Source organism: Cercospora kikuchii, assembly GCF_019650295.1.
Source record: "Cercospora kikuchii DNA, contig_00002, whole genome shotgun sequence".
NCBI lineage: Eukaryota > Fungi > Ascomycota > Dothideomycetes > Mycosphaerellales > Mycosphaerellaceae > Cercospora > Cercospora kikuchii.
Window position 1 is genome coordinate 2,361,925 of NW_025408583.1, and position 23,062 is coordinate 2,384,986.

The 23,062-nt window shown below is 52.6% G+C and overlaps 10 protein-coding genes across 11 annotated transcripts; 6 read left to right on the top strand and 4 right to left on the bottom strand.

The window, feature by feature from the left end:
- Nucleotides 1-236: 236 nt before the first annotated feature.
- CKM354_000315100 (uncharacterized protein) lies at nucleotides 237-2,021 on the top strand (the record flags this gene model as incomplete). The annotated part of the gene is made up of 10 exons (XM_044798332.1): nucleotides 237-398; nucleotides 466-747; nucleotides 799-944; nucleotides 1,008-1,019; nucleotides 1,081-1,146; nucleotides 1,207-1,322; nucleotides 1,378-1,445; nucleotides 1,555-1,776; nucleotides 1,830-1,901; nucleotides 1,971-2,021. 10 exons carry the CDS (start codon nucleotides 237-239, stop codon nucleotides 2,019-2,021), a joined length of 1,197 nt encoding a protein of 398 aa, XP_044654267.1.
- A 224-nt stretch (nucleotides 2,022-2,245) lies between these two features.
- On the top strand, nucleotides 2,246-4,486 carry CKM354_000315200 (mRNA-binding ribosome biosynthesis protein NOP4; the record flags this gene model as incomplete). The annotated part of the gene is made up of 1 exon (XM_044798333.1): nucleotides 2,246-4,486. The coding sequence occupies one exon, from the start codon at nucleotides 2,246-2,248 to the stop codon at nucleotides 4,484-4,486; it is 2,241 nt and encodes a 746-aa protein (XP_044654268.1).
- A 1,850-nt stretch (nucleotides 4,487-6,336) lies between these two features.
- CKM354_000315300 (uncharacterized protein) lies at nucleotides 6,337-6,953 on the bottom strand (the record flags this gene model as incomplete). The annotated part of the gene is made up of 4 exons (XM_044798334.1): nucleotides 6,337-6,521; nucleotides 6,644-6,701; nucleotides 6,764-6,801; nucleotides 6,869-6,953. The coding sequence occupies 4 exons, from the start codon at nucleotides 6,951-6,953 to the stop codon at nucleotides 6,337-6,339; spliced, it is 366 nt and encodes a 121-aa protein (XP_044654269.1).
- Nucleotides 6,954-7,271: 318 nt separating this feature from the next.
- On the bottom strand, nucleotides 7,272-8,879 carry CKM354_000315400 (inositol-3-phosphate synthase INO1; the record flags this gene model as incomplete). The annotated part of the gene is made up of 1 exon (XM_044798335.1): nucleotides 7,272-8,879. One exon carries the CDS (start codon nucleotides 8,877-8,879, stop codon nucleotides 7,272-7,274), a length of 1,608 nt encoding a protein of 535 aa, XP_044654270.1.
- Nucleotides 8,880-10,479: 1,600 nt separating this feature from the next.
- CKM354_000315500 (uncharacterized protein) lies at nucleotides 10,480-11,148 on the top strand (the record flags this gene model as incomplete). 2 transcript variants are annotated; one of them, XM_044798336.1, is made up of 3 exons in its annotated part: nucleotides 10,480-10,566; nucleotides 10,624-10,707; nucleotides 10,768-11,148. In XM_044798336.1, the coding sequence occupies 3 exons, from the start codon at nucleotides 10,480-10,482 to the stop codon at nucleotides 11,146-11,148; spliced, it is 552 nt and encodes a 183-aa protein (XP_044654271.1). The 2 variants fall into 2 exon arrangements, with proteins under 2 accessions (XP_044654271.1, XP_044654272.1); XM_044798337.1 differs by having other exon boundaries at nucleotides 10,630-10,707.
- A 530-nt stretch (nucleotides 11,149-11,678) lies between these two features.
- CKM354_000315600 (dipeptidyl-peptidase III) lies at nucleotides 11,679-14,616 on the top strand (the record flags this gene model as incomplete). Its single annotated transcript, XM_044798338.1, has 13 exons — nucleotides 11,679-11,764; nucleotides 11,819-11,914; nucleotides 11,969-11,975; nucleotides 12,098-12,228; nucleotides 12,296-12,330; nucleotides 12,406-12,935; nucleotides 12,984-13,033; nucleotides 13,123-13,196; nucleotides 13,251-13,269; nucleotides 13,320-13,358; nucleotides 13,429-13,694; nucleotides 13,760-13,859; nucleotides 13,956-14,616. 13 exons carry the CDS (start codon nucleotides 11,679-11,681, stop codon nucleotides 14,614-14,616), a joined length of 2,094 nt encoding a protein of 697 aa, XP_044654273.1.
- A 205-nt stretch (nucleotides 14,617-14,821) lies between these two features.
- Nucleotides 14,822-15,580, bottom strand: CKM354_000315700 (uncharacterized protein; the record flags this gene model as incomplete). Its single annotated transcript, XM_044798339.1, has 3 exons — nucleotides 14,822-14,956; nucleotides 15,025-15,446; nucleotides 15,508-15,580. 3 exons carry the CDS (start codon nucleotides 15,578-15,580, stop codon nucleotides 14,822-14,824), a joined length of 630 nt encoding a protein of 209 aa, XP_044654274.1.
- A 176-nt stretch (nucleotides 15,581-15,756) lies between these two features.
- CKM354_000315800 (uncharacterized protein) lies at nucleotides 15,757-16,929 on the top strand (the record flags this gene model as incomplete). The annotated part of the gene is made up of 3 exons (XM_044798340.1): nucleotides 15,757-15,870; nucleotides 15,920-16,051; nucleotides 16,105-16,929. 3 exons carry the CDS (start codon nucleotides 15,757-15,759, stop codon nucleotides 16,927-16,929), a joined length of 1,071 nt encoding a protein of 356 aa, XP_044654275.1.
- A 395-nt stretch (nucleotides 16,930-17,324) lies between these two features.
- Nucleotides 17,325-18,800, top strand: CKM354_000315900 (uncharacterized protein; the record flags this gene model as incomplete). The annotated part of the gene is made up of 1 exon (XM_044798341.1): nucleotides 17,325-18,800. The coding sequence occupies one exon, from the start codon at nucleotides 17,325-17,327 to the stop codon at nucleotides 18,798-18,800; it is 1,476 nt and encodes a 491-aa protein (XP_044654276.1).
- Nucleotides 18,801-20,150: 1,350 nt separating this feature from the next.
- Nucleotides 20,151-22,275, bottom strand: CKM354_000316000 (uncharacterized protein; the record flags this gene model as incomplete). The annotated part of the gene is made up of 4 exons (XM_044798342.1): nucleotides 20,151-20,458; nucleotides 20,530-21,258; nucleotides 21,317-21,903; nucleotides 21,959-22,275. 4 exons carry the CDS (start codon nucleotides 22,273-22,275, stop codon nucleotides 20,151-20,153), a joined length of 1,941 nt encoding a protein of 646 aa, XP_044654277.1.
- Between the last annotated feature and the right edge of the window lie 787 nt (nucleotides 22,276-23,062).

The window sequence follows — 23,062 nt, forward strand, 5'->3', positions numbered from 1 at the left end:
AGGATCTGGACAGCATTGTGTCGAAACTGAGACGATACGATCGTATCCTGCTCAAATAGAAGGGGACATTACGTTTCTCGGCCCCAGCTGTACCAAAACGGAAGGCAGTTGCGAACGACGCTCGAGCTCGGCTGGACAGAACAGGCACATCACCTTATCAACTTGGCACCCAACAAAGGTCAATACATGTAGCTTCTGCCTTTTTCACATTGCACTGTTCCACAACGTATCCAACGATGGCATTGCACATCTTGCTTGGCCTTATCGGGCTCTCTCTGGCTCGTGAAATTACATTTCCACCAGTGCAACATCCTCTGGGAGTCGAGACGGAAGCGCCAGGACTTAGCGAGGACATTTCTCTCGCGAAGTTTGCTGGCTTGACTACTTTTGCGAATCTGGTATGAGTGCACGATTGCATTTTGTTGTTGTTTGCTTTATCACTGATAATCGTCTGTCAATGCCCAGCCGTATGTCCACTGTCTCTCGTCTAATAAAGAAGTGGAACCTTACGACATCGCAATACTGGGCGCGCCCTTCGACACTGGCGTCACTGCCCGTCCGGGAGCTCGGTTTGGACCTCTAGGTATCCGAGAGGGATCAAGACGCATCTCGCCAGCTTTCGGATACTCGGTATACACAGGCCAAAATCCGTTTGACCAGGGTTTCAAGATCGTAGACTGTGGTGATGCCCCCTTGACTGTTCTCGACAATACTGTCGCACTCCAACAACTTGGAAAGGCGCATCAGGTGAGGCCACGACATCCAGAGCACCTTTCTTCAAACACTAATCAACGACAGGTGACTTCCTCTCGAAGAGCCAATTCAACAGAATACACTGTGCCACGAATCATCACGCTGGGTGGGGATCATACAACAACCTTGCCAGCTCTAAGATCTACGTTCCACCACTGGGGGGCTGTGTCCGTAATACATTTCGATTCGCAGTGAGGATGTCCTATGTTCCTGCGCACTGAGAGGATGACTGACCGCTGAACGCGAGAGTATAGTCTTGATACATGGTAAGCCCAGATGGCAACAATACTGAGGATCGCAAGCGCTGATTAATGGGCCAATGGATAGGGATCCCGAGCTTTTGGGAGGCGGACTCTCTCACTACTCAGGTGTCAACCACGGAACATTCTGTAGGTGATATTGAGCCCGAAAGACGATTGAAGCGGCACTGACTTACGGCTTTTCCGCACCCAGTACACATGTGAGCATGCCTGGCGAGGCGGAGATTCTTCATTTACTGAGTCAACGCAGCGCACACGAAGAGGGCCTTGTCCTCAATTCGTCCATCCACGCTGGAATTCGAGCGCCAGGTGAGGGACTGCACAGACATGGCACAAATTGAACCGATGTACTAATTAATGATAGTATTGAACAAGAAATATGATCTCAAAAATGACAAGGCGTGCGGGTTCCACATCTTGACCGCACGAGATGTAAGTTTCTTTCCAATATTGTGCCTACGCTCAATTACGATCCTTGCCCCGCCTAAGGATGGAATATAGTTGCGATGAGGCGTGCTAATTCCTCTTACGTGCGTTACAGCTTGACAAGTTTGGAATGCCGGCCTTCGTGCAAAAGATCAAAGATCGAGTCCAAGAGACGAAGGTCTACATCACGGTAGATATCGACTCTCTGGACCCAGCATTTGCGCCTGCCACTGGTACCGCGGAGCCAGGAGGTTGGACGACACGAGAACTGCTCACTATACTAGACTCGCTTCACGGCCTTAATGTCATTGGGGCTGATGTTGTAGAAGTCGCGCCTGTGAGTTTCTCGAGTTCGAAGTTGATTGCAGATTGCTGAAGTGTCGCTCGTAGATCTATGATAACCCTGGTGAGACCACAACTCTTGCTGCTGCTGAGATTGTGCGGTCTTTGATCCAGCTAATGGTGCGTACAACGAAGTTGAGAATCTCGTTTGAAGGAAGCCTGGCTGACGTGAAACGTGGCTGATCGTAGGTCGATACTCCTGTGGCACCGTCCAATGCAGTGCAACATGGCGAGCAGTGAAGACGATGAGACTTGGGGATGGTCAATTTGACTGATTGGTAGGCAAGTGGACGTCAATAATTGATGCATCAGATGCGCTGGCGGGTCCGTCCGATGCAGGGTTGCGTTAGCGCGGGAAGCTTGTTCTTCTCGCTCCGCGACTGTAGAATTCTAGCGTAGCGCAGCATTCGAAATTCTCTATTTCCTCTTCCTGCAAGATATCCCGCCATTTCACAGCTCACAGCATGGCGCCCGCCGCAAAGCGCCAGCGGCTCTCCGATGGCAGCGCCGCAGCGGTCGAGACTGACGATGCGTCCACGGTGGCCACGCCTCGTGCACAGACGAATGAAGAGCAAAAGCAGGCCGCGGCCAAACGATGCTCACTCTTCGTGCGCTCCCTGCCCGCCGACACCACCACCGAGCAGTTGACTGAGCTGTTCTCTGATGCCTTCCCGGTCAAGCACGCCACCGCCGTCATCGATCCCGACACCAAGCAATGCAAGGGCTACGGCTTCGTGACCTTTGCCGATGCTGACGATGCGGCACAAGCCCGCGCACAATTCAATGGACACGATTTTCACGGAAAGAAGCTGCGTATCGAGATTGCAGAGCCCCGACGTCGGGACGGTAAAGATGGCGAGAACGCGGCTCCCGTGGGTCGCCAACAAGCAGAACTGGAGAGACAGCACCAGCCGTCCAAGTTGATCGTACGCAATCTCCCGTGGTCGATAAAAGGCCCGAAGCAGCTCGAAAAGCTGTTTCAAAGCTACGGCAAGGTCAAGAAGGCATATGTGCCTCAGAAGGGTCCGGGTCTCATGGCTGGCTATGGCTTCGTTATCATGCGTGGGCGGAAGAACGCCGAAAAGGCGATTGAAGGTGTCAATGGGAAAGAGGTGAATGGGAGGACAGTGGCCGTGGACTGGGCCGTCGAGAAAGAGGTTTTTACAGAGCAGACGAATGCCGAAGGTGTAGTCGAGGACAATGCAGATGATGAAGATGCGGAAGCAATCAACGAAGATCTAATGCAGGACGATGTAGACGACGTGGAGCATACCGGCAGTGAGGACGAGGACGAGGACGACGATCATGAAAGCGAAGACGGGACGAGCGAGGACGAAGGTACGGACGTCGATGCAGACGAGCTGAACCAGGACGATGACAGGCAGGATCGTGCTGAAGACAGATCGAGTACTCTGTTCATTCGCAATCTGCCTTTCACATGCAGCGATGAGGATTTGGAGGACCATTTCCAGCAATTCGGCAGCACGCGTTACGCTCGCGTTGTAATGGACCACGAGACTGGACGCTCCAAAGGAACTGGTTTTGTATGTTTCTACGAAAAGGCCGATGCAGACGCATGCCTCCGGTCGGCGCCCTTCAAACCAACTGCCGTGAGTGAAGAAACCAAAAAAGGTGGCAAAAACGTGCAGAATGCGCAGTCGGTGTTGCAGAACGAAATGGCCGATCCCACTGGACAGTATACTCTGGAAGGTCGCGTGTTGCAGGTTACTCGGGCTGTTGGCAAGTCCGATGCAGCTCGATTGACGGAAGAAGGCACCAATCATCGAAACAAACGCGATCGTGATAAGCGCCGTCTGTATCTATTGGGAGAAGGCACCATCGCGACCAACTCCAAGCTATGGCAACAACTGCCGCCATCGGAGCAGGCCATGCGTGAAGCCAGTGCCAAACAACGAAAGCAGCTCATCGAGAACAATCCTTCTCTACATCTGAGTTTGACTCGGCTTTCCGTACGCAACATTCCTCGCAGTGTCACTAGCAAGGATCTCAAAGACCTCGCACGACAAGCTGTCGTCGGGTTTGCTACAGACGTCAAGGAGGGTCGCAGGGATCGACTGTCCAAAGAGGAGTTGCTGCGTGGGGGGGAAGAAATGCAAGCTGCAGAGGCTGCTCGAAAGAAGGCCGGCAAGGGTATCGTGAAACAAGCCAAAGTCGTGTTCGAAAGCGCTGGTGGGAGCAAGATCAATGAGGAGAGTGGAGCAGGGCGTAGTCGAGGTTATGGTTTCATCGAGTACTACACGCACCGAAATGCCCTGATGGGTCTTCGTTGGCTCAACGGACATGCTGTGGATTACCAGGTCAACCAGGGCAAAGGAAAGCTGAGCCGGGAGGAAGTTCAAGATCGTAAGAAAAGACTGATCGTGGAGTTCGCCATCGAGAACGCGCAAGTTGTGATGCGCAGGAACGAGAAAGAGCAAAAGGCTAGAGCGCGCACTCAACCGGGCAACGGCAAACCGGAAGACCAGGATTCGGCAGTCAACAGTGCTTCGAAGCCCAGATCGCGAGGTGACAAACCTGGTCAGCGGAAGCGCAAGAGGACTTCCGACGACACATCCGATGCTGTGGAACCTTCGAAATCCACCACAGACAAGCAGAAGAAGACCGTTGACGAGAAAATTGCGAAGCGGAACCAGATAATTGGAAGGAAACGAGCGATCCGTGCGCGCAGGAAGGTCGGCAAATGATGATTGAACCATCCAACCAAACTGGATACACCGTCTGTCGTACCGGCATTAGTTGCACGGCATGTCTTTCGACTAGTTGACATTCATGCATTCATAAAGGCAGGCTTCGCACTAATGCCCTGGTGCAGAGTGCAATCGTGCACGCGCCGCCGAGCGCAGCGCAAGGTTGGTGGAGTGGGCCACGATGACCAGGTTAATATACACCTTTAACAGGTCTGGTACCAATGCAAGTTGGTTTGACGTGGTCGTAACACCTCACCAGGATTCGACATTCAAATCCCCGAATCGAGTGCTCTGGTACAAGGTGGCATCGGATGTCAACTGCAGACGAAAGGGAAGGAGTACCGGCGGCCACGGTCCGGTGGCAGGTTGCAGACAGCAACCAAGCAAGTTGCCGACCAGCTGCTGCACGGCCCAATATGGCCACTGCTCGAGCTCTAACCGGGCCCTAGGGTCACGATCTGTTTTGCTGTGCGACACACGGCAACCGCGGCATGTGTCGGGGTAGTGTCAGTCTGAACCTGTCAAATGTTGCGCAGAAGTGTACGCTGCACAGACTAGTGCATGCAATGTCAATGTCCACGGGCAGTGTCAAACCAGCAAAAGTGATACATAGCAGACAATGAAAGCTGTCAGCGACGTTGTTCGCGACCCGGACATCAAGTGAACCGGCGGACACGGCTTCGCACTGCCCTTTCAACAAAAATGTCCAATGTACATTTCGACGACTTCTGTCAAACTTCAGATCCAAAGCGCTTGATAGACCTGAATGAAGATGGGTGACATCGCTGCCCTGCCCCCATGCTTGTAATGCGACTGATAGCGTATTTACCTCCAGTACTCATGCCGTGGCAGGATAAAAGAGCAGAAGTGGAATACTTTGTGTGACGATTGCGACGCTGAATGCACATCACAACTTGACCCGCGACCTTTGTGAAGGGGATCTAGCCATGATTGCCACCACTACATCGATGTACTGTCGAAGATCCATGGGGTAGGTGGAGACAGACTCACAACCAGAACAGGCCACAGCATCCAGACGCTCCACCTCTGCAGAGAATCAGATATAAAATGACATAGGTTTCTCACACAGTCTGATCTCTTCCTCCTCATCTTTTCCTCAACTCGCTTTGCCAGATTTGTTGGACTTTTGCTTTTTCTCCTCGATTGCAGCTGGTGGTATCTGTTGCTGTTACTCACGCGAGCCGATCAGCTTCTGATATCGGACACATTGCACAGTCAGTGTTCTTCAATGCAATTCATGGACGACACCATACTGATATCGCGTCCGCAGCACACCCAGTGCACGACCACGAATCCTGTTTCACCCGATTTCTTCCTACATCGTGCAACATGTGCCAAGTAAGTCGATGATGTTGTCAAGGAGCCAAAGGATATGAGCTCACAAAAGAATCAAGTTCGAAGTCATCCACTTTCACTGCGGCCATGCCGGTCGTCGCCTCATCAAGCACTGCCATGCTGCTCGCAACGACGCCAATCATCAATGCTTCGGAGCATGGGCCATCAAGCGTGAATGGTACAGCGCCAACCAAATCTGTCAGCAATGCGGCCAGCAACAAGCCATGATGCGACACGCACAGCAAGCACAGCTTGAGATGTGAAAAGGTGGAAGAGTTGTCGTTTCGGCGTGGGGGAAAATTCATGAGACATGACGGTGTTTCGGCGTTGTGGACATACCCATTGAGTGCTTTACTTTTTTAGCAATCGTTCAGTTCGTGGGGTATTGTGGGTTTTAAGGGTTATGAGAGAAGAGACGCATAATGACAAGAGAAAATGAAACATCTCTCTCATCTTTAATGTGGCGCTCGTGCTGTTTCTCTTTTTCGCATTTACTCTCCAGTATTCGTGGCACCTTCCACCTTGCCCTTGACATTATACCGCTTGCTGAAGAACGTGAACCAGTCATTCAGCACCTTCTTCTGATCATCTGTCAAGTCGTACCAATCCGGTCGGCACTGGTCTTCCTTCAGTGATGACTGTGCCAGAGCTCGAGAAGCGTCTTTGCCAGCGAAGACTGCAACGGACGAGAAATTTTCGAGGTTAGTGGCGTGCGCCAATATGCATGCATGGGTTTGATGTGAATCGAATGGGGGAAATGGTCTGAGCTGCTGGCTGGGTGCTACAGGTGGTACGAACCTTTGTACGAGCCTTCAGGGCCGTAGGCTTTGTTACCCGTCACATCGAAGACCGTGCCCTGTGCGAGTTTTAGCTTGGTCGGTGGGGAGAACCTGGGATGTGCGTCGTGTGCTGGTTTACCTTGATGGCGACGTATGTAGGGTATCCTTCATGCTTTCCTAGCAACAGTGATGTTGAGTGAGCGCCGGGCCTCTCTGAGGACAAACCCGATGATTATGTCCTTACCGTCACACTTGGCGAGATAGTCGAGACTGATGATGTCGTCCTTAGGAGGCTCGAGCTCCACCTTGTGCTTGGGCTCGAACGACATGGTGCTGCGTGGGAGGCGAGTCGTACAAATATTCGTAGCGGCAAATATGTCCTGTTTCCGATTGCTTGGGTTTGCTAATGCAAGTTGACCTGAAGTGAGCACGGTGGGTGGATTGATGACACATGCGGACGTGGGGTCAGTGTCTTGGCGATTCTCAAAGTGACAGGACATGGAATTTCTTCTGCTTGGATAAATGTTGCTGTACTATTCTACTCTAAATAATCTATGCTATGTTGGACGCTGCAGTATCAGGTTCGGCGATGCAATACTAAATTCTCATTCCTCTCAGTGGTACGGCGTAGAGAGCAGTACAAGCCACTAACAGTCGAGTTTGTGCTCAAGGGTCATGTCGTTCTCCGGTTCCAAACCTACACATGCTTTCAGAATGTTGATCAAAGCGCTTCGCTGCTTTCCGAGAGCGTTGACTACCGGTGTGCCGGGTGGCGTCAAAGGCGCCTTGAGCATGTAGCTCAGTACACTGAGGACGCTGTGGAAGCTCTTGTAATACTGTTCGCCATCGTGTCGCCATTGGATGCGCGTGAAGAGCTCTGTGAGGATGACCAAGTCGATGATCAGCGGGGAGGCGAGCAGCGAGTCCTCGCAGACGTTGAATATGCTGATTGTCTGATGGCCGCCCATAAAGATCTCGGCGTAGTACTCATCGAGCGCACGCTTGTTGTCGCCCACTGCAGGCATATACTTAATGACGACAGTGTGATCTGGATGCTCATCCTTCTCGTACAGGACGTTATTCGCTGCCACCATGTCATCGACAACGTTGGACTTGGAAATCTCCTTTGATCGAAATTGCTTCTGCGAGGAGAGGTTCTTGCCATCGTTGTTGCCGAGATGGTTGTAGCTTGCAATCGAGGTGAGCTTAATGCCCGCGTTGATGAGAAAATCTACGAGCGCAGACTTCATCTTGGTCTGCCCGGATTTGAAATCGTCGCCCCCAATGAAGGCATTGTGCTTCTCCGCAAGCTGGATACAGCCAGGGACAAAGGTATTCTGCGGCGAGCCGTTGACGAAAGGTGCATTCTCCAGGATACTTGCAACTGCAAAGACAGTGGATGGTGATACTTCTTCGTGTCCAGCCTCGATGGAAGCCATCAAGTTGTCTGCGGTGTCGTTGACGCCTGGTAGCACCTCGGCGTAACGCTCGGTATTTGCCGTCCACAGAATGATGACCTTGTCGAGGCTGTTGGCCGACTTAAAATTGCGGATATCAGCACGAATGTGCTCAACATGCTCCAAGCATGCTTTGGATCCCGGGATGACATTATCTGCGCGGTCGCCTTGGTTTGAAGCAATGAAGTCTGGGTAGTAGATACTTGGCAGCGGCTTCATGCTAGCCATCTCTTTCTTCACGAGTTGCTTCAGAGTCGGCTCTAGAACTTGTGCGCGGTCCATTGCAGCGGCGAGGTCCATGCCGCTGATATCCCAACCGCCGACGACCAGGTCATCAGGATGCACCATGGGGAGCATGCTTTGAAGCGGAATGTTGACATCCTCACCACTCTCAGCATCAGTGCCAAGTTTGACTGTAGAAGACATGACAACTGAGCCGTAGTAGTTTGCAGCGCGCGGGCCCTCACGCGTCTCCCATGTGAGCTTGCGGCGGTTGGCGATGATGCCAGCAGTGACGGTGGTGCCATTGTTGCCACCAAGTCCGACGAGCATGACACCGACCTTTCCGACATGGCTCTTGGTCTTGAAGTCGTAGGTGGTCTGCTTGGGCTTGGCGACATACTTCCCATTCACGCGCCGAACCTCGGTTGTGCGGTAATGGTACTTGCTGAGAATGTCTTCGTTGAAGTACTGCACATGGGGTGCTTCGACACTGAAGTCGTTCACATTGGCACGTTGTGTTGTTGCCGTTGGGTTGTTGGTGGAGAAGCCCTCCGCGTCATTGGCGTGAGGTGCCATGTTTGCACAACTGTGCATCGGTCAGTAGTGTCCAACGTAGCGAGGTGCAGGTGAAGGGGATAACGTAGGACTTCATAGAAGCAAGGTGGTGACATACGAAGAAAGTGTAGTGCTTTGGAGAAGTGACTGAGACCGACGAACTACTCGACAAAGCGGTCGCGCGGTTGCAAAGAAGTAGGAGTGAAGATGAGAGTGGGATGGAGAGAAGAGGAAGAAATGGAGGGAAGTGCGGGATACTTATCCTCTGCATCGTGCACACCGCTTCCGGACCTTCCTCAACCGCGTGATTTATTGCATGCTTCTGAGCGTATCGACGAGAGCAAATTGCGACGATGTGCTTGAGCTAGGAGGAACTGTTGTTGCTGAGTTGCTGATATCCGTCCGAGATTAAGCTCCAGTGAGCTTTCCGGATCATTGGTTTGTCCGATAGTCTTGGCATGCCGAGTGAGAGGGTTGCTGTTTGTGTCCATTGATGAGATCTCGGACATCAAAAAGAAGACTATTAGTGATTGATACCCGCCCATGCAGATTCATATGCGCTTGCAGGTGCCCAAGGCAGTCGCCGACTGGATGAAGGTCGGATTGAGCAGGCTGGAGCAGAACTCACTCATGTTCTCAGAACGACATCCAGACTGGCTTCCCCTGACGGAGTGAGAGACAAAATGCCTCCGGACTTGATGCATTGATAGCTTTCATGGCGCAAGTGCAGCGGCTGGATTGCAAGTCCTCCTCCTTCCGATCATAACGTCTTCTGGGCAGTACTTGTGGTCTCGCAGACAGAGAGATGTGGCTGATGGAGCATTCTTCTTCGCGACTGGAGTCAAAGAGTTTATTGGGCGACCGAGCTCCTAGCTCTCATCAGAGCTTCGCGGTGCATGTCGACAATGGCATTGACAGGAGCGTAACTGCAGTATTCGCGGGTGCATCAGCTGACAGCCTTGGCCGGAGAGATGTCCAATTGGTATGCAGCTGAAACTGGAACTGCACGTCGTGCTGCAGAACGAAAAGACGGCACAGGGCGAGCCGCAGGTCGGCAGTCGCAGAATCAGCCAAGCAGGGGCATGCTCGTATGTTCGTGTTGTGGCGCGCTGCCCAGGCACGCTGGGAGAAAGTCAACCTGTCGCGCAGCGAGAACGCTCCTCGGCCCGCGAACGGGTCGTCGAGGGCTATTTCGGGCGGTTGCTTGGGACGCGTCGCTCCACACCATGTCAGAGCAGCAAGAAATGCAGGACGCGTCGACAGTGCAGCAGCGCATACTGGCGCATCGCCACGACGTCTTTTCGAGCAGTGGCGACCACTCCAGACGGCCTGTGGTGCCGGGTGACAAGGGTGTGAGTGTGGAGTTCCACCACTCAGTCGGCCAATACCGAGCACGGACTCTCACAGCCCAGTACGGCTTCTCATTTCGTTTATATGATACATGCAGCTGCCCGGCCTGCCCTCTTGTCGCCTGCCTCCTCTACACGCCATTCGTGACACTCGTTCGTTCCATTCTTCTTTCGCGCTGTCTCTAACATCGACATCGACCTTCTACATCTTCCACGACTTGAACTACCATTTGATCATCACCAACGACCCGTTGTAGCATACATCGATCAACATGCGTTACTCAGTATTGGCTCTGGCGCCATTTGTGGCTGCCGCATACGCCCAGGATACCAACAACAACGACGATCAGAACAACGATGTGGGCCTCACAACTATGCTGCGCTGTGAATTGCAACATCTCTAACAAAGTGACCAGGCCCAGACCTCTTCGACTTCCATTTCGATCCCACCGTACTCAAACACCATGACCAACTTCCTCACGCAAACCAACTCGGATGGAGTAAGTCGCGCCGTCGCATACTTCCTGTTCGCTCCAGGACTGACACGATCCCCTCAATAGGTTGTGACCGGCATGCCTACGCCCCAAGTTGGAGGCCAAGGTGTTGCTGAGACCAGCATTCCTCCAGTCGCCACAATTCCAGCCGGTCTTGCTCCGGGCTCTGTGTACACCTTGTTCTACGGAAACGCGACCTCTTTCACCGTCAGCGTTGCCTCATCAACTACCGTCGTCGTCGGACCAGGAGGCTCCCAAGCAACGGGCGTGTCTGTCACCACAGGAAACAATGCTGCCACGCCAAGCTCTGCGTCTGGCAACGAGAACGCAACAGAGACATCTGAGAACGGCTCGAGCGAGACCTCGGATTCTGCGGCCAGCGGGAATCTCAAGGTCGCATCGGGTGCCATGTTTGGCCTCGGTGCTCTCTTGGCCTTTGCTCTGTAAAGATTTTGCGTGGTGGTTAAGGATGAGGAGTTGGAAATAAGCATACGGTACTGGAGCTCGCCAGCTTTTCTTGTGTTTGGGTGGGAATTGTTCATGAACGACAGTAGGATGGTGATAGTTGTATACCCTTGTGCGGATATAGTAATGCACTTTCTGATGTTCAGATTTGACTTGGTCGCGTGCCACGGGTCGTGACTACTGCAAGACTTCTGGACTCTGTGGGCACAGATTGATGCAGGCTCGTTCGGGCCTATCGGCAGGCAATGCTTACGCCGGAACATGCGTGCAAGCCAGTCTCCAGATGTGGTACCGCGCGAACTGTGGTAGTCGTAATGTTCAGTCAGCCGCGAGTTGAGGTGTGGAAGACATTGTTCGGATCGCTTCAGCTGGTCCAACAGCGAGGCAAGGCCCACTTCCACTTCCCCACGTCTCGACTTCACCGACCACATCGCACCCACATCCACGACCAAACCCAACACAAGACCCTTCATTCGGCCTCGAAAGTTGCGAACACTGACCAACAACACAAAATGGACGAAAAAGACCTCGTCCAGTACCTGACTGATGATCCGCCTACCGTTTGCCCACTGGCGATCAAGCCCCACTTTGACGCCTTGTAGGAGACTACCAGAACTTGTGCTGCCGCTGACTTGAGCTAACTGGAGACTAGGTCACCACAGGAGAAGAAGTATGCTCACTATATCAGTCGAGCGGCCTTCTCTGGGACTCGTGTAAATTTGCGCCAGGTCTCAGACGAGTCAGAACCGTGAGTCGTTCGCAGTGTACATTGGCAACAGTGTGCTGACACCTTGCGTTCTAGCATCTACGTAAGCCTATTCTGGTCAACGCTATGAGTCGTTGCCGTGCTATTGTTCACTGCGACTATCGACATTGCCCCTGCTGCAGCTCATGGAGAAGAAGCTAACGATCTGGCTTTCGCTGTTAATAGGACTTGATCGTGGATCTCCATAAGCGTTCCAATGGAGACTGGAAAGCACTACAGTCCGAATCTGGCATTTCCGACGACGATCTGAAGCACTTCCTATCGTTCGCTGCCCAGTTCTTGGGGAACACTGGAAAGTAGGTTTGCCCGTGGTTCTGGCCCGCACTTCAGCAGTAACTGATCTATTGCTTGCGAAATTTGTAGCTACAAATCCTTCGGAGACTCGAAGTTCATTCCACGTAAGTCTTTGTCAATTCGAGCTGACATACTGCCACCAAGTTTGAACTAGACTGATTCGATCACTGCGACTCTAGGTATCCCAAAAGAGAAATTTGCCGCACTCGCGAAGACATCTGAAAATGCTTCACGCCTGTTTCAACAAGTCGAGGGTGTGCTCTACGACTCAAGCTCGGTTCCACAATTGCATCTAGGATATCCGGAACAAGGCCACATTTCGACATACTATCCCGACTCTCCAGGCATCAAGACTGAGGAAATCGCTGCGATCTCAGACTTCTTCAAGGAGAAACAGCTCATGCCTGAGAACACTCGACTTCGAAAGACTTCTGCCGGGGACTTTGAGCTGCTCGTTGCATCAGCAGTCACTGAGCCCGCACAACGTGATCTCAAGGAGACGGAGTGGACTGTCGACGGCCAGAAAGTCCGTCTTATCTTCGGCGACCATGCTGTGGAGATGGGCAAGATCGCTCGTAATTTGGCAGAAGCCAAGAAGTATGCTCTTAATGGCGATGAGGACAAGATGCACGGAGAATACGTCAAAGCTTTCCACGACGGATCCATGCTTGCACATCTTGAGTCACAGCGGCACTGGATCAGAGACAAGGTAAGATCATCTGCTCCCTTGCGATCTCACAGGCTGACGTTCCGGAAGGGCCCCATCGTGGAGACCAACATCGGTTTCATTGAGACATACAGAGATCCGTAAGTTCAGAGCAGTTGCCATATCCTCGTCTTTGCTGGCTTGTAGATCGCATCTCGAGACAGAGATAGATTCTGACAACTATCTATAGGCACGGCATCCGTGGAGAGTGGGAAGGCTTCGTGGCGATGGTCAACAAGGAGAGGACCGCTGCATTTGGCAGGCGTAAGTATAGTGAAGTTCCAAGTTGCTAGACCGAGCTGACTCTCTCTCTCATAGTCGTTGAGTCAGCACCGGCGTAAGTTCCTGCTCTCCGCGGTAAAGTGAATTCAGCTCATCTTCTCACAGGCAGATCCCAAAACTCCCCTGGCCCGCGGCATTTGAGAAGTAAGTGTTCCTTCAGCTCTCCGTAGTGATACCGAATCCATTGTCGGACTCAGCTGACACAATTCATTAGAGATCGATTCCTGAGCCCCGATTTCACCTCCCTCGAAGTCTTGACTTTCGCCGGCTCTGGAATTCCAGCTGGGATCAACATACCCAACTACGACGTTGTCCGACAGACCGAAGGCTTCAAGAATGTCAGTTTGGGCAATGTGATTTCTGCCGCAGCACCAAAGGAGCCGACACCATTCATCCGGAAAGAAGACCAGGATCTGTGGGACAAGTACAAGGATGCAGCTTTCGAGGTCCAAGTTGGTCTGCACGAGCTCCTCGGACACGGTGAGATTCAAAGCGAGAGCACTTATTTCACTACGGTAGAAGCTAATCACGGAGATTTTCCATAGGCTGTGGCAAGCTTCTGCAGGAGACTGAGCCAGGCGTCTACAATTTCGATGTGAAGAACCCTCCTCTCAATCCTTGGACTGGAAAGCCCATCACTACTTGGTAAGTCTAGCTTTTAGTATTGCCTTACTCGATATCGAAAACCATGGCTTCAGTCAGTGGCCGTTGCATGTAGCCCGCTGACCTTTAACTTTGCAGGTACAAACCAGGTGAGACTTGGGGCACCGTTTTCGGTGGCGAAGGACCCAGCTATGAAGAATGTCGAGCAGAGTCAGTCGCCATGTCTCTGTGCCCAGACTACAGCATTCTATCAATCTTTGGCTTCGGAGATGGCAAAGAAGACATCAACAGTGTGGCAGGAGATGTGCTCTACATCTGTTACCTGCAAATGGCTCGTGCTGGAGTTGCTGCTCTGCAGTTCTGGGAGCCATCCACGCAGAAGCACGGCCAAGCACATATGAAGGCTCGATTCGCTCTGCTGAACGTCTTCCTTGAGGCTGGCAAGGACTTCTGCGAGCTTCGCTACACCAAGGACGATCTTTCGGACGTTGAGATTTATCTCGACAGGACCAAGATTGAAAGCCATGGCCGACCAGCCGTGAATCGATTCTTGCAGAAGCTCAATGTCTACAAGGCTACAGCAGACCAGAAGGAGGGTCTGGAGTTCTACAAGAAGTACACGACTGTGGACGAGTGGTTCGCGACTAAGTTGCGTCCGGAGGTCGTCCGTCAAGCTAAGCCACGCAAGGTCTTCGTTCAGGCCAACACCTTCCTCGAGGGCGACGATGTCGTCTTGAAGGAGTATGACGCCACCCCGGAGGGTCTGATTCAGAGCTTCGCGGATCGCGACTACATTTGAGGCGACAAATTGCGCGGCGGAAGAGCGTTACTTCGGAAGAGCTGCTTTCAGATAGCAGGCTAAAAAGCTTGGTCGTTCGCATGTCATTCTCTTCAGCGTGGCAAAATAGCGATGCAGCTTCACGCACAGTAGAGTGAACTCGGATCGCGCATCGCAGGATCTAGCCAGCCTGTAGCATGCTCAGCGCCCTATCAAGTCCTGGTCATCACATAAAGTCATCTTCGTCGAAACCGTCTTCGTTGCTCCTCATCTGATCCTCGGTATGCACGTCGTCATACATGTGTTCCTTCTGCCACTTCAGTTGCTTTCGCTCCTCGGCAAGTCGGGCTTCTTCTTTCTTCTGCACATAAAGTCAGCAATCCAAGCGCTCATGCCAATTGAGATAGGAGCACGGCATGGTTGCCTTACCTTTGCCTGCGCAGCTATCCTCTCCTTCTTTCTCTCCTCATTCTCACGATCTGCCTTTTCCTGTCGCAGATCGGGATATTTCTCCACCTTGGACTTATTCAAGCGGTTCACGATGGCATTCTCCCGCTTTTCCACGTACACCCTCTTGACCAGTTTATTGTTATGGAATCCGACCTGGCCCGTGGCCATGTTGCCGCTCTTTTTCAAATTGCTCCATGGTGTGTAGATGACAGTGATGTTATCCTTTTTATTCCCTTCGATACTGTTGGCTTTGGTGAGCTGGGCGCAGTCATTGAGTAGCTCCTGTGGAATGCGATCCCAGGTCTCGCCATCGCGCATTCGAAGGTACACATGGGCGGAACTCAGGTTGTCGACATGGAACCAGACATCTTCGTTCCAGCCGTGGGCGATGAGATCCTCGTCTCTACGAGAGTCAGCCTGGGGTGTTCTTGTGCTCTGAGGATATTGCTGCGTGTGGCTTACTCTCGACTTTGTCTTTGCCAACGTAGATGAAGGCTGGCGGGTCGACGATGTTGCTGGTGAAGTAGAAGACCATCTTGCACTCGGACTTGTTGCTGCTGGGTATGTCGTCGTGCAGTCACTGGCAATTGCACAATCTCATGGCCCGCGCAAGCCGCGTCGGGCTTTGGCTTTGGTGCAGCCGCGCCAAGACCTGAGTGATCCTCCAACATGGTATTCAGCTCTGTCTCCAACAACGTTTCTGTCTCCGCCATGGCAATGGGCTATTACTGGGCTTCAATCGCTCTCTGTGCCCTTGTCTTCATACTGGCGCTGGACATCATGGGCATCTTCTCAAGAAAGAACCACTTTGACGTGGATGGCCGGGTAGGCAAAGCGCAACGTCTTCCGTCCTGCATGAGTGCTGACTTGGCAGACGGTGGTCATCACAGGCGGCTCGCAGGGCATGGGCAGAGGCTTGGGTAAGCTCCTAGCTCAGAAAGGCGCCAACGTCGTCATCGTCGCAAGGACACAGAAGAAGCTTGATGAAGCCTTGGAGTACATATCGGTATGTTGATCTCTCAGCGTGTCGGCGTGGGGTCGCCCCTGATTCTGTCTTAGGCAGCGGCCAAATATGGTGAACGCCAGCGCTTCCTCGCCATCAGCGCCGATGTGTCCAAGCCCGAAGAGAATCAACGCATCGTTCAAGAAGTTACGGCCTGGAATAATGGCAACACCCCAGATGTCGTTTGGGCAAATGCCGGTATGGCGCAGCCCATGCTTCTCCTCGACGCTTCCGTCGAGCTCCTAAAGCAGCAGATGGATGTGAACTACTTCGCCGCAGCATATCTCGCCCAGTCGATCCTCAAAGAATGGGTCAAACCAGCTGGCACCAAGGCCAACAGCGCGTCAAGTCAGAAGCCGAGACATTTCATCATTACTTCAAGTGTCGCTTGCTTCACTGGTCTCGCCGGCTATGCACCCTATGCGCCGCCCAAGTCGGCCTCACGTTCGCTGGCCGACACGCTCCGCTCTGAAATGAATCTGTACAATGGTGCCCGGAGAGGAGACCCCATCAATGGCCCGGCTGCTGAGATCAAAATCCACTGTGTATGCCCCGGGTCAATCACATCGCCTGGCTACGAGAACGAACAGAAAACCAAGCACCCAGCTACGAAGATTCTCGAAGAGGGAGACATGGTCCAGGACGAGGACCAAGTGGCTGCGGCTGCAGTACGCGGTCTGGAATCAGGAGGATATCTCATCACAACTCAACTACTTGGCCATGCGATGCGAGCGGGAACTCTCGGAGGCTCTCCGCGTAACAACTGGTTCGTGGATACAGTGTTCAGTTGGCTGGTGGCCGTGGCGTGGCTCTTTATTGGACCTGACATGGAGGGGAAAGTGTTTAATTATGGCAAGAAGCATGGAATTGCGAGCTCGTAAGTAAACAGTAAGCTATTGTGGGATAGTCAGGCTGGAGTCAGAGCCGCGTTCAATGACTTTACAATACCAGACCAAAGTACGTCCGGAAAGACACGTCAAGAAGTAACAGAAGTTCAGGACTATGTGAAGCAGAAGTTGTTGCAACGGCGGTACATGTACCTTGAGTTGCTGAAGTCGAGTATCCGTGCTGTGTCAGAGGAAACTTCGCGAAACGCTCCGTGTACACACTCACAAAGCGACACTGCCGACTTTGGAGGTGAGAGCAGAAGTGAGGTTCTGGAAGCGCGTTTGGGTCTTGGCGCAACCTTGGTGAAAATGAGGCGCGATATAAACGCAGCGATTGCGCGCCCTTACTAACCTCAACAAGTTCAGAAACAACGACCCGCACATTCAGCATGCCTCGTCTCCGTCCTCCGGACTTTCCTCCGCCTCCTCCTGTCCACTGGGCTTATAACCTAGGGAGCATTAACGCAACATACGACGACTACGTAGAACGTGGCTTCTCAGAACGCGAAATGGACCAGCGCCGGAGTGTCGACGGCCATACACTGTGGTTCACCAACTGGTACCATTGGGTACATCACTATTTTGACCTGGGTGGCGAGAATGCAATGGCCTGGTTTCTCTCACATTACGAGAGTGAGTGGCTCTGCCATTTCCGTGACCAAGCTACTCTGTTCAGACCCCCGCCGCCTCCGCGACCGTTTTCTTATCATTGTGATGATCACTCTCGACCGGAGGACCGTCCTCCGCGCCCATCCACGAGCCATCGAGCTGGCCATGGGCAGCAAGCGCACAGACGGTCGCACATTGTGCAGCAGCCATTGGCGACTCAGCCTAGGACCGCTGGTACACCGTCATCACGACCCGATTCGAATGACTCGAGGGCTCGCACATATCCTAGATATGCAGTTCCTCGCTCGAGTTCCAGTCGGTCAAAGCCAGTGCAAGCCACCTCACAAGCCCCATCAGGCAAGGGGGGTATTCGTGGTCACGTTGCGGCTCCAGCTCATCGAGCAGCTCCACGTCGCGCAGCAGTTCCACCCCCTCCAAATATTAGCGCGCCAAGCAGACTGTTACAAGGCAGTGGTAGTAGGCTCGTTGCTGCTCCATATGCCACTGTACGGGAATCAGTAGCGCGACAGCGGTCAAGACCACCTGACTACGCCATGAGTAGCGCAAAAGGAGTCCGCGATGCTCACGTGCATGCTCCTCTGAAAGCAATCCCAGCGCGACCTGCTCGTGCTTCAACGGAACAACCACCAAAGGAGGCGAATCCATGGGCCAGCTCACACCACGCGAATAAAGAAGTTGGGGATACTACTGTTGAGCCGTCTCGTAGCGAGGCCACCACGAGGCCACTGCCGATCTTGATGATAGACCCTTCGCACGACCAAGAAGCATTGCAGCAGCAAGTCAACGATCTGATCAACGGCATCGAAGAGCAAGTCCGACGTGGCCGCCACCGCTCAAGATCCCCTCGTTGCGATCCTGAACGCCGTTACCGCGATCGCGAGAGCAGTCGACCTATACCGTCGCTGCCTCGCGGCCACCGAGACGAGCCACTTACGCCCTCTGACCGGCGTAGAGGATCTACAAAGGTCCTGCGTGATCCTCCGCCATCAAAGCAGCCCCCAGCTCGAACACATTGCCCGCAGCCTCCGTCTCGCGATCGAGCCTCTGATCGACACCTTTCCCAGGCGCCTTGGTGCGATGACCACGATCGAGCGAATGCCCACGACAGAGTCGCACATGATCGCGTTGCAGACACTACCGACCCCAGCGGAGTGGCTCCACAACATCGCCAAAAATACCCTTCCTTGCACGCACGTGACCAGTCTTCTGATCATGGCAATGATCAAAGCAATTAATTGCGTCCTAGGGGCAATCAAGGTCATAGCCATTACTAGCAGCCACCGCTCGCCGCTCGGATCCGAGCCCCGATCAACGCATTGCTTGACTCAAACGCCTACACACTCACAGGCTGCACCGCGCGGTGGTATAGCCACCTCCAGATGCAGAAGCCTGATCTGCGCTGTGACAGAGACGAGTGCTGATGCTTTCCTAAGGACTCGCTCCTCTCCAGCACTCTTTGGTCGCGTGAGCTGCAGACAAATTGTGCCTTTTCATCCTAACTGCACACCCAGTGTCATCACCCGGTGCCACTCTCCATGCTCTAATGTGGTCATGGTATTGTCAAACAGGTTCTTCGTTCCCTGTTCAACAGTGATTGAGTCCTCTGTGATAAGCTTCCGTCGCTTTCGAATAGTGACTGAGCTTCTTCCGGGAAGTGGTTTCGCCACTGTGCAAACCGGGAATGCGAGTCTTCCACGGTGCTGTTGAAGACAAAATACAAAGCCTCGTATTACGAGTCTTTGTGCCGCAAGCATGTCTACGAGAGTCTTTACAGGAGGAGAATGTTCCGCAGGTAGCTGGCATGGCTTCGGATTGGAACGGGCAAGTAAGGAAGAGCCAGGTATAAAAGAGAGTGGCCACCAGGTGGTAAACATCGATTCCAAGGGAACACATGCCGCAAGAAGGCTTAGGTAGGGGAGGACATTTGTTCAGCAATTGGCGGACACAGCTTTAGACGCGATGCTGGCAGCACGATTACTGGACAATTTCCGCTTCGTTGATCCACATATAGCGCTGTGGCAGCCGCTTCGGCATCAGGTCTAATCGAGACATTGAAGAGATCCTCGCAGATCCACATGTCCGCGACTTCAGCTCAATGTGACGTGACAGTTCGGTATCGTAGCAGATGGACGTGGTGAGTACATTAAGCGCGAGCAGCCAACGGAAATCGTCGACAGGATAGCCACAACGCGTCTTGTCTCAATGGGACATGCTGCAACTCAGCTCTTTTGAGCATATTGGGATCAAGTATTGAGAGCCCTGAACAAAAATTCTGGAGCCTCGCTGCCTCTTTGCGTGCGACCTCTTTCCGCCATCTAAGAACTGAGTTCTCATGGACGGACAGGCGAAGTGCGGAGCTGAAGAGGAAGAGCTGTGAACAAGTGTTGTGATCTATACACGGCACTAAGTGTTCTTGTACCGCTAGATTACCCAGCGTTAGCACGGAATGCCTGCCGTGTTGGAATCCTACGATGCCCACCAACCTTTCAGTACTGCCTTGCATGTTCCCAAATGTACACATCCGCCACCAGTGTCACCTTACCATTTCGCCCTGAAGGTTCGTTCGAACTGAACGCTCAGCAACTCTATTGAAAAGGGCCGCGATGTGCAGGTCGACTGCCACGCTGAGCTTGCGGAATACCAGCATTGATGCAGTAGCCCTTGAACTCATCGGGCAGACTGTTTTGGTCGCCAACTTGAATAACACCGGAAACGGTGTCGCCCCATTGGTTCGAACCATTCTGAGGATCGCCCTGGACTGCCAGATTGGTGAAAGTGAGGTTTCCAGTCGTGTACCCAGGTCTTTCGTTACGATTTAGCCAAAACCCGCCTATCAAAAAGGTACTATCCTTGACAATGTAGTCACGAGAACCCTCATCAGTGTAGACGGCAGCTGTTTTTGGGGCCCTGGGTTAGCTACAAGTGTGTCTGAGATCGTAAAGAAGTGGAGGGAACTGCACTTACCGAATCCCACACCTTGACTGACACAATTGTTCGTCACGCTCGTTGTGGGGCTCTTTGCCAATGTATAGAATGCTCCAAGATCTGTCATGATTGTTCCAAACCGCTGGATGAGGTTGTTGGAGATGAGCCCGTCTTTCAGCGTGGTAGGCGTGTTATATCTGGGCTGGTACTGGTAAAGACCCCGTTTCTCGTATTCATCGCTACCACCCTGGTCGTTGGCTCCCCATCCATAACCGTAGCAAATGCCAGAGTAAGGAACGTCGTAAATATCGTTGTAGGTGATTTTGGCTCCCGTGAGATACGTGACGAAAATCGGAACGCAGGACTGGAACGTGTAAGCCATGTCGGTGAAAATGTTCTCCGTGATTGTGATGTCTTGTACGATCATCCTTGGGTCGCTGGGGTGGTGGGCATCGGCTTGAATACCACCGACTGTGATGGCGTTGGCGCCAGTTTGTTTGAAGAGCATGCCAGTAATGTCAACCTTCGATGCTCCGAGACCGACTTGAGAGGCATGAGCATTCGCATCATTGCCGATACCGAAACCGCCCATGATGGCAGTGAGACTGCCGCCACGGAATGAGACATCTTTCACTGCGCTGGCCTGGATAGAGCCTGGGACCTGGTACCAGAATGGTCTCGAGGCTTCGAAGACGTCGTAGACCTCATTTCTGCCGATGTATCCACCCGTCTGTTGGTCCACATAGCCAAGATTGGTAGAGGGTTGGTCTGCGCGTAGATTGTTAGCCGGTGATAGAAAGAAATAATATTGGGAGAAGTATCATACTCCACGTTGTATGCATGTAATTAAAACCTTGGAACGTGAGGTCATGGACAGGAGCATCGTACGTGCCAGCAAGGGCCAAGAGATACTCCAACCGAGGTAAGACTACATTCTGGTTCGACATATCGGCAGCATCAGGCTTATAGTAGACGACCGATGCATCCTCATCCAGGAAGTATTCATTCGTCTCGTCCAGAAGATCTAGCACATTGGCAAGCCAGAGTGCACCCTCGTGGGCAGGTACGGTGAACGTGTCAAAGCCGATAATGTTGTTTTTGAAGGCAGGATTAGCCATGATGAGGTCGTTGCCATTGACAGACTCGATTGGTATGTAGCGGTCAGTGAACGAAGCTCTACTGCGAAGTTCGCCCTTTTCGATGCCCGGGAGTCTGGCCAAGTATTGTCGATCAGGATTCGCGATTGTGAATCCGTTCGAGGTGAGCCTCAAATCAGATCGGGCAAGTTGTTGACGTGCTCGCGTTGCATGCTTCTGATTCACGTACAAATGGCGAGACCGGGACCCTTGTGGTACGCTGGCCTTCCAAATGTTCTTGCCAGCGTCATGAACAGACCAGGCTGTGACTGCAGTTCTACGAGCTGTTCATTAGTCGTAGTGCCCATGTTGTTGCACTTTCGTGTACATACCCGCCAGAAATGTTCACGCCATCGCCCGTGGCGCGCCAAACTACGCGGTGCCCATTAGATCCAGAATCAGCGGTCTCGAAGGTCAGGGGTTTGTCGAGATAATAAGTTCCAGGCAGAACGTTCACAAAAAAGTCGGACTGCAGGTTCGAATTGACTCGTCTGACAGATTGCCGGGCGGCATCTAGCGTTGCGAATGGTGATGCTTCACTCCCATCGTTGGCATCATTCCCATTTGGTGAGACCCAGAAGTCGGCGGCGCTCAGCTTGGACAACGCACAAGTCAACAGCAACGTCGACAGCGTACCGGAGGTCCACATGACTGGCGGATAGGACTGTAGAAGTTGCAAATACTGGTATCAATGATATTTGTGCCACAGTGGGTTTCCCCATGGGGTACTTAAATATCTGGCTTGATCATGCCGAAGCCACGTGCTGACTTCTTGACTGCGGAGTAACATTGCATTGGCGTGCAGTTCGATATGGGGATGCACAATGCCCACACTCGTGCTTGCGAGCTCGGCTGGAGGCCTAGCTGGTGCATTCATCGAACTCAGTAGGCTATTTTCTCATTCAAGTTGAAGATCTGCGTCGTGTTGCCGTTGACGCCCAATTCGTATCGTAGTCAGTCTAACTCAGAACTAAGCCGGTAGAAAATTACCCGGTTGGCGGAAACTCCTCTCGAAAATATGTCCTTCGAAAGATCCAGTCTTGAGAGGGCTTCATCTAATGCCAAGAGCAGCACGTAGTGTTGATTCTTGCGGTTGACCTCCAATTAATCGATAAGTCTTGGAAGTGGTCTGCTGACAACGTTCTCGTAATGAGTAAGCGAATATCGAACCTTGCATCGACCTTGGAAGTGTTGCAGCTACGAGTTCAAAGTTCACGCCGTTGTGCGAAAATCGTGTAACCACTGAGACAGCATGCTTGTGAAGGTGTTGATCGACAGCACGCATTAGTCAACAACAAATACCAGTAGTAGACTCCTTTCCACATGGAAATCGTGGCGTCTACAGTAGTTGGAAACCCAAACGTACGAGTGGGATATCTCGTGTCGTGGAGATATGCCGAGTAGACTTGTGGATAATGGCTTTCGTCCAACTGGAA